This window comes from Neoarius graeffei, chromosome 27, assembly GCF_027579695.1.
Source record: "Neoarius graeffei isolate fNeoGra1 chromosome 27, fNeoGra1.pri, whole genome shotgun sequence".
Classification (NCBI taxonomy): Eukaryota; Metazoa; Chordata; class Actinopteri; order Siluriformes; family Ariidae; genus Neoarius; species Neoarius graeffei.
In genome coordinates, this window is record NC_083595.1 from 2709520 (window position 1) to 2726444 (window position 16925).

Sequence of the window (16925 nt, forward strand, 5' to 3'; positions counted from 1 at the left end):
ATTCACAACAACTGTTTATTCTATTTTATTATACGGCTCTCTAGAATGTTGCCAGGGCTTCATTCTCACATTCTGGCCAGAGCCCTAGAGGACTCTGATTCTGGCTACATCGTCACAACGTTCTGTGTTTACTGAGGCTACCGGTATTTTAGCGAGTGTTTAGTGAATGCATTGTGGTCTAGCTAAACTGCTTAAGGGAACATCCTGGCTGGCTTGTATTAAACATTATACTGTGTATAAACAAATATGTTCAGATTAAATGAACTCAGACTTTGATATTGAAAATGATAAAAACATGTTAATGTCTACATGATTAAAAACAGAAAACAAGTAGGCCTACTAATTTTACATTTTTTTTTCTTGTTTAGATTTGCAGAATATCTGAAGAACAAGATCATCCCAAGTGAGACAGAGCAGCCGTCCATTTCTGGATTCCTTACTGCAAAAGATAGACAGTACAATGCTACCCACCCACAACAAAAAGCCATCACAAATTCAATACTAACAGATTTGGTCATTGGATGCAACATCCCTCTCTCAGTAGTGGAGAACAGATATTTCTGGAATTTTGTCAGTTAGTTGGTCTCTCTCACACACACAAACGTACTCAAGTCACATTGTATTGTGTTAAAGGCATGTCATGTTGTATGTTGGGACAGTGCCTAACTTCAGAAGGAAAACCATTCTTTGATTCTAAAAGTACACAGATCATCTGTTAGCTTGGACTTTGAGTTTCATGTCTTAAAATGCACATGAAAAGCATTTTTATGTGAAAAATGACATGAATGAAATGAAAAGAAAATGATTTTTGTTACACAGTACTAGTTTTGTTTAGAATTTTGTTTTAATTTCTCACTAATTTTCCAATAAAAAATGTAAGGAAATGGTCATACTTTCACTCATTCTCACACCCTTAGCCTCAGATGTACACTGACTCACTCAAACTAAACTCACTGAAAATTTAGGATGCTTTACTAACGTTAACTAACTAATCATTGTCTCCTCTGAGATTCTTTGATTGTCTTGGGGCACAAGCTCTAAAACATTTTAAAATGGAAAAGAATGGGTGTACTGTAGTTACTTGTGCTGACTCTATGAATCATTGACATTACATTACATTTAGCAGACATTTTTATCCAAGGTGACTGGCAAAGGAGGACATACACTGCAGTGTGGAGAGGTAATACATTTGTGATCAAAAATGTGTTGATTGCTTGTAGAATAAATGGTGACTTGTTAGGGACTTGGAAAAAAATGAGACTTGGACTTGGACTCGACTTGGCTTGGGTAGGACTTGGACTTGGACTTGACTTGGTCAAAAGTGCCTTGACTTGTGACTTGACTCGGACTTGAGTGGTAGGACTTGAGACTTACTTGTGACTTGCACATTAGTGACTTTGTCCCACCTCTGGTGTGTGCTCCTTGCTCACTTAAAGCCTCGGTCACAACCGGCCGTACGTGCTCCTACGGCCGGTCTACGTGCAAAAAACGCAAGAAACGCATGAGAGCGCGCGTGTGACATGCTGATTTTCGAGCCGCAGAGGTTCTTTGTCATGTCAAACAAACTCTACGGGCGCTTACGTTTTTTTCAGGTTGCAAGACGAACTTACGGCCAACGTGCGTCTTTCTCCACGAACAAAAAAAACGCAGCGATTTGGGAAACGCCAAAAATCACACGGCCAAAAAAATCGTACGTCCGGTTGTGACCTAGGCTTAAGTGTGCATGTATGTGTTCACTGCTTCAGATCAGTTAAATGCAGACAACTAATTTCACTGTGCTTGTGTACATGTGACAAATAAAGGCTTCTTCTTCTCTCATATATATATATATATAGTGTGTGTGTATAGGTAAATTCGAATAGAATTCTTTCTAGTCCTTCGTGATTTAAAAATATTTACTGGAATATATACTACTGGAAAAATGAATAAGAAAAATAACTCATCAGTTAGAACCTCGAGGCTTTTTTTTGTCTCTTTAGCTATAAAGCACTTTGGTGTGTTTCATCCTGTAAGCGGAGTTTCCGTGATGTCTTTATGCTTGGAGTAAACATTCCTGTCACAAGCCTGCAATATCTTTAAAGCCTCAGCAGATCTACCTGGAGTCCAGGTGTCTGAGGTGTTCCTCCTGTCTTGTCGTCTGTATTTTCCTGACGTTCATCTAAAATCCCAGCAGGAATCTTTTCTCTTCACTTCACTCAGCTGCCTTTGAGAGTGTTCCGTTTAAAGCCCAGCCACAGACTCCCCTCCATTTCATCAGAATGGAAAATAAAATCACTATAAATCCTCTCCGGCCCACCTCCACAGGGAACGCCTCTGATTTTCAGCCATTTCACATCACATCACATCAGCTGCCAGCTCTGTGTAGTGGAGATCATTGTACCTGACACATAGCCGTACACATCGTCTCATATTTCAACAACTTCTCTTTCTTTTGTGACCAGAAAAATCTGGACTTGAGGGTGGGGCAAGTATAGCTGAAATTTTACGTTACAGTTAAAGATTCATTGATGCCCTCATAGGAGTACGAGTCTTTTATTATACAGGTGTAGACAGTGACCTTGAGTGTGAGAACGCTGTTTTATAAATAGAAAGCATTGTTATTATTATTATTATTATTAGTAGTAGTCATAGTACTTGTCTATCCTGATCTTGATAAAGAAGTGAATAAACTCCTCAATCAGGGACATCACGGAACATTTTATTTCACTCTGAGTTTGTGGTGACTTTATGATGTCATGGCACGCATGTTTAATAGAGAGTGTTAGGATGGGCGACCTTTTGTGTGTGTGTGAGAGAGAGGGTTCATGTCTCAGTGTTCAGTGCTCGCAGAATTTGGAGTGCTCTCACACGCAACAGGTTCTTGTTGTCATTTCTCCAAGCTCATGAATACTGTTCTGTGCAATTCACTGGCATGAGGAATGCAGTCACACTGAAAACGTCAACACACTCCTTTTGTCCAATCAGAATCCAGAACCCAACAGCTGTGTGGTAGAAGACAAATTTGTCGGTTACGTTTGTCTCTTGGTGCATCATGTACAGTTGTGGCCAGAGGTTTACATCCAGGGACATGAAGGTCAGGGCAATGTTGGGCTTTCAGTGATTCTCTGAACTGGTGTTGTTCTGTGGCAGAATGACTGCACAACATATATCCATTTTAAATCAAAAAATACATTGGTGTACAAGTTTTTATTTTGGGTTTTCTGGAATCAACACTGGGTCAAAGCTATACAACCCCAAATCAGAAAAATTTGAGATGGTGTGGAAAGCAGTGATTTTTAAATGTACTTTGACTTTGATTACAGACAGGATTGACCAAAAATATTTCATGTTTTGTTGGTCAACTTCATTTCATTTGGTAATATCCATCCATTCCTGCGTTTCAGACCTGCAACACATTCCAGAAAAGTTGGGACGGGGCAATTTAGGGCTCATAATGAGGTACAACAATTAAATAATGATGTGATTTGAAACAGGTGATGACAACAGGTGACTGGAATCATGATCTGGTACAAAATCAGTCTCCAGGAAAAGCTGAGTGTTTGAGGAGTAAAGACGGGCCGAGGATCTCCAGTTTGTCAACAAATGCATGAGAAAATTATTGAAATGTTTAAAAACAATGTTCCTCAAAGAAAGATAGAAAGGGATTTGGATATTTCACCCTCTGTGGTGCATAATATCATTAAACCATTCAACCTCTCCTTGAATCACCACTTTAACGTGGTGGAGGGGTTTGAGTACCTCAGTGATTCTAGAAGCTATGTTGTCGGGGGCATTTGCCCTTGGTTGGGTCTCCCAAGGCAAACAGGTCCTAGATGAGAGGTCAGACAAAGAGCGGTTCTGAAGAGCCTTATGAAAGAAACTGCAAGGATCTGAGTGCCCTCACCCGTACCAGGGATACCAGGGCCCCACCCTGAAGCCAGGCCTGGGGGAGGGGCTTGTTGGCAAGCACCTGGTGGCTGGGCCTTTGTCCGTGGGGCCTGGCTGGGCCTAGCCTGAATGGGCAATATGGAACCACTCTCTTGTGGACCCACCACCTGCAGGAGGTGCCGTAAGGGTCCAGTGCATTGTGGATCGGGTGGCAGTCAAAGGCGGAGGCCCTGGCATACTGATCCCTGACTGACAAAACTGGCTTTTGGGACATGGAATGTCACCTCTCTGGTCGGGAAGGAGACTGAGCTTGTGCGTTAGGTTGAGAGGTACTGACTAGATATAGTTGAGCTCACCTCAATGCATAGCTTGAGCTCTGGAACCAATTTCCTGGCGAGGGGTTGGATTCTCCTCCATGCTGGAGTTGCCAAGGGTGAGCGGCGCCAGGCAGGGGTGGGGCTATTGGTAGCCCCCCAGTTCGGCATGCTAACATCGGAGTTCTCCCCAGTAAACGAGAAGGACATTTTCCTGCACCTTCGGGTCGGGGAACGGTCTCTGACTGATTTGCGCTTATGTGCCAAATGGTAGTTCAGAGTACCTGGCCTTCTTGGAGTCCTTGAGTGGGGCACCATGAGGGGACTCCATTGTTTTACTGGAGGACTTCAACGCTTATGTGGGCAATGATGTTGAGACCTGGAGGGATATGATTGGGAGGAACAGCCTGCCCGATCTGAACCCGAGGGGTGTTCTGTTGTTGGACTTCTGTGCCATGCACGGTTTGGCCATAACGAACACCATGTTCGAGCATAAGGGTGTTCATAAGTGCACATGGCATGAGGACACCCTAGGTCGTAGATTGATTATTGACTTTGTAGTCATTTCATCTGATCTTTGACCGTATGTCTTGGACACTCGGGTGAAGACAGGAGCAGAGCTGTCAACTGATCACTACCTGGTGGCGAGCTGGATCAGATGGCGGGGGAGGAGGCCAGACAGACCTGGTAGGCCCAAACATGTAGTGAAGGTATGCTGGGAACGTCTGGCGGAGGCTCCCGTCCGTCGGATCTTCAACTGCCACACCCAGCAGAGCTTCAACTGTATACCGGGGAGAATGGGGACATTGAGTCTGAGTGGACCATGTTCCATACCTCCATGGCTGAGGTGGCCATGCGGAGCTGCGGCTGCAAGGTTGTTGGTGCCTGTCGTGGCGGTAATCCCCGAACCAGGTTGTGGACACCTGCAGTGAGGGGGGACCGTCAAGCTGAAGGAGTCCTATTGGGCTTGATTAGTTTGTGGGTCTCCAGAGGCAGCTGACAGATACTGACAGGCCAAGCGGAACGTGGCTCTGGCGGTCACTGAAGCAAAAACTCGGGTGTGAGAGGAGTTCAGTGAGGCCATGGAAAGCAACTTTTGGTCAGCCTTGAAGAGATTCTGGCAAACTGTCCAGCAGCTGAGGAAGGGGAAGCAGTGCTCTGTCCCAACTGTTTACAGTGGGGATGGAGTGCTGTTGACCTCAACTGGGGACATCGTCCGGCGGTGGAAGGAATACTTCGAGGATCTCCTCAATCCCACCTTCATGTTGTCTGAGGAGGACGCAGAGAATGAGGGTGCTTTGGAGGACTTGCCCATCACAGGGGCTGAGGTTGCCGAAGTAGTTAAAAAGTTCCTCGGTGGCCGGGCTCCGGGGGTGGATGAGATTTGTCCTGAGTTCCTGAAGGTGCTGGATGTTGTTGGGCTGTCTTGGTTGACACGCCTCTTCAACATTGTGTGGAGGTCAGGGACAGTGCCTCTGGATTGGTCAGACTGGGGTGGAGAGTGTGTTCCAACTATAGGGGGATCACACTTCTCAGCCTCCCTGGGAAAGCCTATGCTGGGGTGCTGGAGAGGAGAGTCCGGTCGATAGTCGAACTTCGGATTCAGGAGGAACAACGCGGTTTTCGTCCTGGTCGTGAAACACTGGACCAGCTCTTTACCCTTGCAAGGGTACTGGAGGGTGCATGGGAGTTTGCCCAACCGGTCTACATGTGCTTTGTGGACCTAGAGAAGGCTTATGACCATATCCCCCAGTGTGCCCTCTGGGGGTGCTTCGGAAGTATGGGGTTCAGAGCTCACTGCTGCGGGCCATAGGGACCCTGTATGACCGGAGCAGGAGTTTGGTTCACATTGCTGGCAGTAAGTCAGACTTGTTCCCGGTGCATGTGGGACTCCACCAGGGCTGCCCTTTGTCACCAGTTCTGTTCATAACTTTTATGGACAGAATTTCTAGGCGCAGCCAAGGGGCAGAGGGTGTCTGGTTTGGTGGCATCAGGATCGCGTCTCTGCTTTTTGAGGATGATGTGGTCCTGTTGGCTTCATCAAACTGTGACCTACACTACCGTATGCGCTGGGATGGTTTGCAGCCAAGTGTGAAGTGGCTGGGATGAGGATCAGCACCTCCAAGTCCATGGCCATGGCGCTTGGGTCAGGGGGGAGTTGCTACCTCAAGTGGAGGAATATAAGTATCTCGGGGTCTTGTTCATGAGTGAGGGTAAGGGGGAGCAGGAGTTGGACAGACAGATCAGTGATGCAGATGCTAAACCGGTCTGTTGTGGTGAAGAGAGAGCTGAGCCAAAAGGCAAAGCTCTCAATTTACTGGTCCATCTACATTCCCACCCTCACCTATGGTCACGAGCTGTCGGTAGTGACAAAAAGAATAAGATTGCAGATACAAGCGGTAGAAATTAGTTTTCTCCGCAGGGTGGCTGGGCTCTCCCTTAGAGATAGGGTAAGAAGCTCAGTCATTCGGGAGAGACTCAGAGTAGAACCGCTGCTCCTCCACATCGAAAGGAGTCGGTTGAGGTGGTTCAGGCACCTTGTTAGGACGCCACCCTGGACACCTCCCAGGAGAGAGGTTCTCTGGCCATGCCCCACCGGGAGGAGACCCTGGGGCAGACCCAGGACATGCTGGAAAGATTACATCTCTCAGCTGGCTTGGGAATGCCTCGGTATTCCCCCAGAAGAACTGGTGGAGGTGGCCGAGGAGAGGGAAGTCTGGGCTGCTCTGCTTAGGCTGCTACCCCTGTGACCCGGACCCGGATAAGTGGCAGAAAATGCATGGATGGATGGATGGATGGACATTCAAGGAATCTGAAGGAATTTCAGTGTGTAAAGGGCTCAAGCCTAATCTGAACCCTCTTGATCTCTGATCCCTCAGACGGCACTGTATGAAGAACCATCATTCATCTTCAGCTGATAGAACCAATAGCTGATAGAGCTGGGCTTGGGATTACTTTGGCAAACCTTTATCAAGCCACAATACGGAGTTACATCAACAAACACCGGTTAAAACTTTACTGTGTAAAAAGGAAGCCTTATGTTAACTGTGTCCACAAGTGCCGTCGACTTCTCTGGGTTCGGAGGCATCTGGGATGGACCATCACACAGTGGAAACGTATTGTGGTCAGACGAATCAGTATTCCATGTCTTTTTTGGAAGAAATGGACGCCATATGCTCTGAAGAGGAAAAGGACCATCCAGACTGTTACCAGGAACAAGTCCGAAAGCCAGGGTGTGTCATGGTATGAGGTTGTGTCAGTGCCCTTGGCAAAGGTAACTTACACTTCTGTGATGGAGCATTAATGCAGAAAAGTACACTGAGATTTTGGAGCAACATCTGCTGCCTTCAAGACGACGTCTTTTCCAGGGAGATTTCAACAAGACGATGCAAAACCACATTCTGCACACATTACAAAAGCATGGCTGTGGAAGAAGAGGGCGTGGCCCCTCTGTCCCCAATAGAGAATGTGTGGAGAATTTAAAAATGAAAAATATGACAGTGACGACCCCGAACTGTTCCACACCTTAAGACCTGTTTACAGGAAGAACGGGACAAAAATAACACCTGAAACACTTCATCACTTGGAGTCTTCAGTCCATAAACAGCTTTTAAGTGCTGGGAGAAGGAACAGGAACATTATAAAGTGTGAAATGCTTTACTGTAACAACATTTATTGAAATGTGTTTATTTTGAAAACAAACAAACCCAATATCGTTCATGAGGGAAAATATCAAATAATGTGCTGTTGTATTGTTTTGAGTGTAATACAGGTCAAAGATTATTTACATGTCATTGTTTTCAGTTTTAATTTCAGTTTCAACATCCTATCCCAACTTTTTCTGATTCGTGGTTGTACATACACCCACTTAGATTATTAATTCAGTGGAGGTGAAAGTTCCAAAATGTCTTAACTTGGCAAGTCCAAGGCCTCTTAACTTCCTGTTCGTGATGATGCCACTGCAGCTGGAAGCTTCTCTGTGCACAACATAAAGGGTTTGATTGACACTCATTGGATTGACCAACACACAGTACATTGGGAAAGTCCAAGGAGCTCAGTGCAGATCTGAGAAAGAGGATCATAGATTTACATTCAGGAACGTGTCTTGGAGACATTTCTAAACAATCGCAGATTCAAAGATCATCAGTTGAGACAATTGTATGAAAGTACAACTTATTGGGAGGTGAAGCCACTTTGCTGGAAGAAGATCCAAACTGTCCCCTTCAGCTCTGAGAAAATTGGTTCGGATGGTCAGGAACAATCCAGAAACCAGCAAGGCACAGACCTGCCAGGAACTGGAAGCTTCTGGAACACTGTCTACAGTCAGGTGAGTTTTACATCACCATGAACTGAGAGGCTGCTGCCCAAGAAAGAAGCTCCTGCTCCAAAATCCACACCTTCAATCTCCAAGTTTGCAGCTAAGCACACGGACAAGTCTTCTTTCGGAAAGTTTTGTGGTCAAATGAGGCAAAGACTGACTCATTTGGCCACAATGACCAGAGGCACAGAGGAACACTGTGAAGCATGGTGGTGGTAGCACCAGACTCTGGGGCTGTGTTGCTGCCAGTGGAACTGTTGTATTGCACAAAGTGGATGGAATAATGAAGAAGGAGGAGTACATCAGAATTCTTCAGCAAAACCTCAAGCCATCAGAAACTTGGATACAGTTGTGTGTTCCAACAGGACAGTGACCCCAAACACACATCAGAGCTGGTTGTGGAGGATAAAGCAGGCAACTCGACCAGTTCTGCCAAGAAGAGAGACAAATATCCAACTGGAATTCTGACAGAAGCTTGTTGATGGTGAATAGAAGCGTCTGGTGAAGGTGAAACTCACTGAGGGACATTTAACCTAATATTAGGTGATTTGTATGTATAATTTTGACCCTGTTCTGATTAAGAAAATGCAAAATAAATTAAAACTTGTGAACCAAATTATTATTTTTTGTCTATTAAGGCCACACCAGTTCGATTAGTTGGTTCTCGGAATCGCCGCTTGAAGAAAATGCAAAATGAAAAAAAAATCGAAATCAAACTCCCGCCAACAGAAAAGGTCACGTGACGTCGAAAACCAATCAAATCGCCCCTTTCACTTTCGTTAAAGACTTGTGAAGTAGCCTACTCCTGGTCAAATCTTTTTTTCTGTGCGTTGTAGACGTTCAATTGACTGTAATTCAGTCGTTTATTTAGCCTATCTGTTTACTGGTTTGTCTGTATTGTTTGGTCTATTTCCACCGCTAATTTTACCATCAGAGCATTTTTTTTTATTTTTATTTCGCCTGCTTGCTTCATATTTTTCCTGAAAAAAATCAGAGAACCAACTAATTAAATTGGTGTGGCCTAAAGATGTGTGTTGTACAATCGTCCCACAGAAAAGGAACAGTTCAAAGAAATCACTGACACTGTTGCCCTGACGTTCATGTCCCTGTATGTAAACTTCTGACTGTAACTGTATACAGTGCTGCGATAGAGCGGTTAGATCCAGTCCTCTAATCTGACTAGATGAACGGTGTTCTGAGAGCATTGATATTTACTGTAACAGCACTGGGACATGTCACTGTGTACATCACTCCACTTTGCTCTGTGTTCACTCTGTGAAATTTTAATTCGAGGGATACACCGAAACCATTACTACACTAACTGCAGGCTGTCTGTCACCATGACAACACACAATGCTCTGTCTGTCTGGCTGTGGCTTCTTCAGGAACTATTTTTGTTGCTGGAGCAAAAATAAATTAAATCGGCCGAATCACAGCCGTGCTGATGTTCACTAGAACAGCGTAAAGTAAACACGTCTGTTTTATTGAGCCACTAGAGGTTGTGTGTTTTCCAAACCTACAGCTCTATTATGTCCAGAGGACACAACAACTTTGACCAGCAGAATAAATCCTGGTTGGGAGATTACTGAGTGTTTTCTAGTTTTTAGTTTTTCCCTTCAGTGAGCTACTTGGCAGTCGCGATACAGGAACCCACGTTCTTACCTGTCCAAGATTCAGAGCACACACAAGTTCCTTTCCTCCCATTCCACCTCCTTCCCTCTCGTCTGTCCAAGTGAGAGTCCTTCTCAGTGTTTCTCCCTCTTATCCACAGCTTCTCCTTCTCTCATGCGTGTCTCTGATTTCTGTGTCCTCTTCAGTACGTGCTGTTTCCTGAACTCTGGCCCTCGTTCTCTACAGGCTTTTCCACTTTATTCAGCTCAGTGTGAGTCAGAATTGACAGTTTGATGAGAAAAGCCCAGAATGTGTTTGTTTCAAATCCAGGACAATTTCCTGGGCTTTTTGACCGTCATGTTCACCACCTTCTTACTTTCACACTTATCTCTAACGTGCAGGTGGAACTGATGACTTGGCATTCCCTGAGCACTCAGTTAATGAAGATCCAGTCTTATCTCCAGACACATATCATTTCTAACAGGTTATAACTTCAACATTTTTTCAAGTTTATCTGTAGCTGTTACAGTCTTCATCATTTTAGCCATCAACAGCATCTCGCTCAGGACTCAGCTCCATCACACTTCCTCTTTTATAGACAGGAGGTCCTGCTGTCATGAGGGGTGTTCACACGGCACATGTTTGCATCGATGCTGCACCGATGTATTTTGTTGCGATATATCTTACACCGGTGTAAATTTTGTGGAGCGTTCACACGTCACAAACCTGCTTACTAGAGAGAAGCGTGTTAGCACCGGTGCAGCCCCACTTGCGTTCACACGGCAGTTTTTGCGACCGTGCTATACGATAGTAATAATGCGGAAATGAAATATGCGCATGCGTGAAAATGTACTTCCTTTTCCTGGTTGTCATGGCATCACCAAGCGCCGGGAAAACAACGTGGATGAAGACACCAGTGTTGCCAGATACTGCTGACGTTTTCCAGCCCAAAATATGTTCAAATCCACCAAAATGCACTTAAAACCTCCCAATCTGGCAACACTGGAAGACACGCAGTTCTGTTGTTGTTGATATTCGCCATTTTGGAAGCGCAAAATACCAGGATGCAAATTATGCAATGCCCGTATGTAATCAACTCTCCTCACGTGTAGCGAGTCTACCCCTGTAGCGTTCAGACGTCCCATTTTATATCGGTGCTGCCCCGCAAACTAGCATTTACTCCGGAGTAAATTTCTTAAACCACCTCCCGAGCAGGGTTAGATTTGCACCGGTTTAAGCAGCTTTCAGGGGCGACACCGCTATAACTTTGTACCGTGTGAACGCTCTACCGGGGCGGCCCCGGTGCTACACCGGAGTAAAAGTTGCCGTGTGAACACCCCTATGGCCTCATGGACTTCACAAAGTTAGGTAACGCAGGTAGTTATAAGATGTAATTTTTTTTGGAAGTGGACTCTGTAAAACGCATCTGTTGAAAATCAAGATGTGTTTAAAAAAACCTCAAGTGGTCATTCATCCTTTGACATTTGGAGCTGAACGTTTTGTAAAAAGTTTAATTGATGGGTGAAAAATCTTTCTTTCTCTGAATAATTTCATCTAAAAAAATTACATATCCATTTCCTAAAGGAATTACTGCGACCTCTAGGTGGAGGGAGGGGGGGAGGGGAGAGAACTACAGTACAGAAATATAAAGAAAGAACAAGAAATAATGAGGAATAAATCACTTTGGTACATACTGTTACAGGAAAATAATCACTGACTGGGGGGTGTGATGGGAAGTTACTATATACAGTCCTGTGTAAAAGTCTGAGGCACATGGAAAGAAATGCGTCGACCGAAAATGACTTTTTCAACATTAGAAAATGCTATAAACAGTAATCAGTGAGCCATAATAAATGAAATAAAGTCAGTATTTGGTGTGAGACGACCCTTTGCTTTAAAAAAAAATACCAGTCTCAGGTCCAGTGAGGTCAGTTTTATGTGGAAATGATCTGTAGGTTTTCCTGAGCATCTTACAGAACCAGCCGCAGTTCTTCTGGACACTTTGACTGTCACACTCACTTCTTCATTTTACACCAAAACCCAGCAGCCTTCATTATGGTTTCTTTTTTCATCTGAAAAGTGTCTCTTATGGAATATGCTGCTCAGATACAAACTTTTTTTTTCTGTAACATTTAATTTTGTGCTGGAAAAAACCGAACGTTTGGACTCTAAAATGTTTTTGTACCGACTCGATAATGTAGACGTCATCAAATAGAAATCTATAACAAAGTTTGTATGAAAAAAATAGGGGGGCTAAGACTTTTGCACAGTACTGTATATTTAGTTACATTTAACATCACTGAAATAAGTCCTCTCTTACATTAGAGCAGCTATAAACAGATGTCCTGTCACCAGTCTTTTTTCTTCTCTCTCAAAGTTAATAAGGTAAAAACGGCAGCTTGTCATATTACTGAGAAACCGCAAGGAAGCGTAAACTCCTCCGTCCTGGAGACGTCTGAAAACGTACTTCCAGCTTCACCTCTGTTACAAAGCACTGAATAGAAACGATACCGTATGAGAACCAGCGCGTTAATATAAACCTGCACTGCTGTCCGAGCCGCTGTTCTACAAAACAGTGAAGGATAAATATGAAATAGTCACAGCTTTGTACAGTGTGAACTCATTCATGGGCTCAACATGACACAACACAGCATTCTAATGAACACAGATTTCCCAGAAGCCTCAGCGGTTTATTTTCACTGGCTCAGTGTGTGGACTCTTTGGAGAAAGTTTTCACTTTTGTCTCATCATGAAAAGTTGTGCACAAACTGTGTGTGTGCATTATAAATGGCATTAAAGGTGTGTGTGTGCTGTTTGCTGCTCAGATGCCCCAGGATCCAGTTTTCCTGCCCAAAGTGAGGTGTGTGTGTGTGTGACATGAAAATCGTGACAGTTTAACCTTAACTCTTTTTTTTTTTTAATTGTTCTATAAATATTTGTCAGAGTTCTTTACTTATTAAAAGGCTCTTATCTGTGAAAACAGTAATGTGTTATGAGACAACAGAAACTTTATATTAAATGGGAATTTTTGTTGACTTGGTTTGTTTGATTTATTAAATGTGTTGTTTGCAGCTCAGACGTGCCAGCCGGGGCAATTCTCCTGCCAAAATGGCCGCTGCATCCCAGAAAATTGGCGCTGTGATCGGGACAATGATTGCGGTGACGAATCAGACGAGCCTTTGTGGTGCAGTGAGTCATTGTTTTTCCAGGATCCTTATCCCTTGTTAATTCAGTATCACACTGACTTCTTTCCTTTCATTCTGAATGTGTGTGTTTTTCTCTTTATGTCTTGAACGCACCGCTCAGTCAGAGGTAATAACAGGGATGCTTAGATAACCCTTATTTCTCACACACTTTATTAGAGGAAATAATCCCCGCTTGTGTGGAATCCTCCACGCGGTTCACCGTGAGAGTTTTCAATCAGTGTGCGTCTGATCTTTTATTTCTCATCGCTGGTTTTCAGATATGAAAATGTGATTTGAACAATAAACTGAACTGAAGCACAGTCTTTGAAGATTAGTTTTTCTGATGCAAATCTAATCATTCCCTTTAGTTTTCAGAAACAGGGCCGAGCATTTCATAAGGCGCTGAATGATGTAGTCATGTCCATCATGCAGAAGGGTATAGGTGACTTGTTGATTAGCACTAATCTAAACCTCATCAGAGGCAAATCAGTCTGGGGAAAAACACAGCCGGAGAGAAACCGGGCTACAGAACCAGGACAGGCAGGGTGACTTCAGGGTGCATCTGAACGCTGGGATTGCTGCCTCACTGTTCCGCGTTCCTGCACAGAGAAACTGGTCAAAACTCCACCATCTTCAGAGATGCACCAATTCCTTAAAGCATCTGGATTTAGGATTCACTCATGCTTCCTATATTGCAGTGCTTTATTGTTAGTATTATTATTTTAATTGCAGCATGTGATGGCACGTGGCATAAAGTCCAAAGAATGCCCAGATAATAAGAATCATAAATACAGAAACTACTGAAATAAATCTTAATTAAATAAACAGCAGGTACAAATAGAACCTGCGCATGTGGGGAGTCGGGCGATGAGAATCTCATTCAGGATAAACCAGCACAGCAGAGGGTTAGCACCGTTTGATTTACACAACAAGCCGACCACTTTAAAGGTGAAAATTGTTTTATTGTGTGTGACACAAACAAGAATTGAAATAAAAAAAAAAAACAGAAATCTGGAGTGTGCATAAGTATTCACCCCCAAAGTCAATACTTTGTAGAGCCACCTTTTGCTGTAATTACAGCTGCAAGTCTCTATTAGCTTAGCACATCTGACCACTGGGATTTTTGCCCATTCTCCAAGGCAAAACTGCTCCAACTCCTTCTCGTTAGATGGGTTGCATTGGTGTACAGCAATCTTCAAGTTATGCCGCAGATTCTCAATTGTATTGAGGTGTGTACTATCCATCTTTCCTTCAGTCCTGACCAGCTTTCCTGTCCCTGCAGATGAAAAACATCCCCACAGCATGATGCTGCCACCACCATGCTTCACTGTAGGAATGGTGTTCTCAGGGTGTTGGGTTTGTGCCACACATGGCGTTTCCCATGATGGCCAAAAAGATCAAGTTTAGTCTCATTTGACCAGAGAATCTTCTTCCATGGGTTTGGGGAGTCTGCCACATGCTGTTGGGCAAACTCCAAACATGGTTTCTTAGCAATGGCTTTTTTCTGGCCACTGTTCCATAAAGCCCCGCCCACTCTGTGGAGTGTACAGCTTAAAGTGGTCCTATGGACAGATACTCCCATCTCCGCTGTGGATCTTTGCAGCTCCTTCAGTGTTGTCTTTGGTATCTTTGTCGCATCTCTGATTAACGCCCTCCTTGCCCGGTCTGTGAGTTTTGGTGGGCGGGGCCTTCTCTTGTCAGGTTTGTAGTGATGCCATATTCTTTCCATTTTGCTATAATGGATTTAATGGAGCTCCGTGGGATATTCAAAGTTTGGGATATTTTTTATAACCCAACCCTGATCTATACTTCTCCACAACTTTGTCTCTGACCTGTTTGGAGGCTCCTTGGTTTTCATGTTGTTTTGCTTAGTAGTGTTGCAGAGTCAGGGTCCTTCCAGAACAGGGTGATTTATACAGACATCATGTGACAGATCATGTGACACTTTGATTGCACACAGGTGGCTCTTAATCAACTAATTATGTGACTTATGAGGTGAATTGATTGGAGCAGCTCTTTAGGGGTTTCATACAAAAGGGGGTGAATACTTATGCACACTCCAGATTTCTGTTTTTTCATCGCAATTATTGTTTGTGTCACAATAAAACAACAGTTTTTATGTTTAAAGTGGTCGGCATGTTGTGTAAATCAAATGGTGCTCACGCCCAAAAATCCATTTTAATTCCAGCTTGTAATGCGACAAATCAGGACAAACACCGGGGGGGGGGGGGGGGGGGGGGGGGGGGAATACTTTTGCAAGACACTGTAAGTGTGTGATATACAGTACATACGCAATAATGTTTAATGGTGTGGTGATGTGTGAAGGCGTCTCATCTGGTGAATGTGTTTCTTTTTGACTCCACATGTTGATACACTAAAGAAATGGAACACATCCAATAGGACCATAACACGGACTAGAAACCACTGCTCAGAACCTCACCACACACACACACACACACAGCAGCTGGGGTTCCGTTACTGTTTTGCACAAAATAGAAGTGATATTTTTAAATTTTTCAACAAAACACAATGGTGAGTGTTGTGTGATTAAAGCTAGGTTTCTCCGCTTGTGGCAGCTCTTACAGAGCGCGCTCTTTTTTCAGAAAGGTGCTGTTTCCATTTGCTCTTCATGTCATGTGACTTAACTGCAAAACATGTTTCCATTTCAGTTTTGCAAAATATTGCTTTATTCATATCATCTGAAAAACCACCTCGCGCGAGTGTAAAAACACTTTTTGTGATATTTGAGTTTGCACATGAAGCAATTTGACTTCTCAACATGAGTGCTCAGGCGAACACGTACGGTATCAGGGAAACTCCCCAGTCAGAGAGAGGTGGGGTTTAACGAGAAGACGAAACGCCATGAATATGGACTTAATTAAAAAACTTTACCAGTTGGAATTCTGGGATCAAACCCAACAGTGAGTCTTAAAATAGGAACTTTGGTTTTTATTGCATGTTGAATTCAATCTGGTAAATTTCCCTGCTTCAGGTCAGTTAAAGATTACAAAGATCTGTTTCTGCAAGTTCAATATTACAACCCCGATTCCAAAAAAGTTGGGACAAAGTAGAAATTGTAAATAAAAACGGAATGCAATGATGTGGAAGTTTCAAAATTCCATATTTTATTCAGAATAGAACATAGATGACATATCAAATGTTTAAACTGAGAAAATGTATCATTTAAAGAGAAAAATTAGGTGATTTTAAATTTCATGACAACAACACATCTCAAAAAAGTTGGGACAAGGCCATGTTTCCCACTGTGAGACATCCCCTTTTCTCTTTACAACAGTCTGTAAACGTCTGGGGACTGAGGAGACAAGTTGCTCAAGTTTAGGGAGAGGAATGTTAACCCATTCTTGTCTAATGTAGGATTCTAGTTGCTCAACTGTCTTAGGTCTTTTTTGTCGTATCTTCCGTTTTATGATGCGCCAAATGTTTTCTATGGGTGAAAGATCTGGACTGCAGGCTGGCCAGTTCAGTACCCGGACCCTTCTTCTACGCAGCCATGATGCTGTAATTGATGCAGTATGTGGTTTGGCATTGTCATGTTGGAAAATGCAAGGTCTTCCCTGAAAGAGACGTCGTCTGGATGGGAGCATATGTTGCTCTAGAACCTGGATATAC

General features: G+C 43.7%; 1 protein-coding gene across 1 annotated transcript in view; it reads left to right on the forward strand.

The window, feature by feature from the left end:
* Positions 1-16925, forward strand: part of lrp1ba (low density lipoprotein receptor-related protein 1Ba) — a 453831-nt gene that overhangs the window by 143211 nt on the left and 293695 nt on the right. Inside the window, exon 30 of the mRNA XM_060911172.1 lies at positions 13183-13299. Within this exon, the coding sequence (XP_060767155.1) occupies positions 13183-13299 (117 nt within the window). The remainder of the gene's footprint in view (positions 1-13182; positions 13300-16925) is intronic.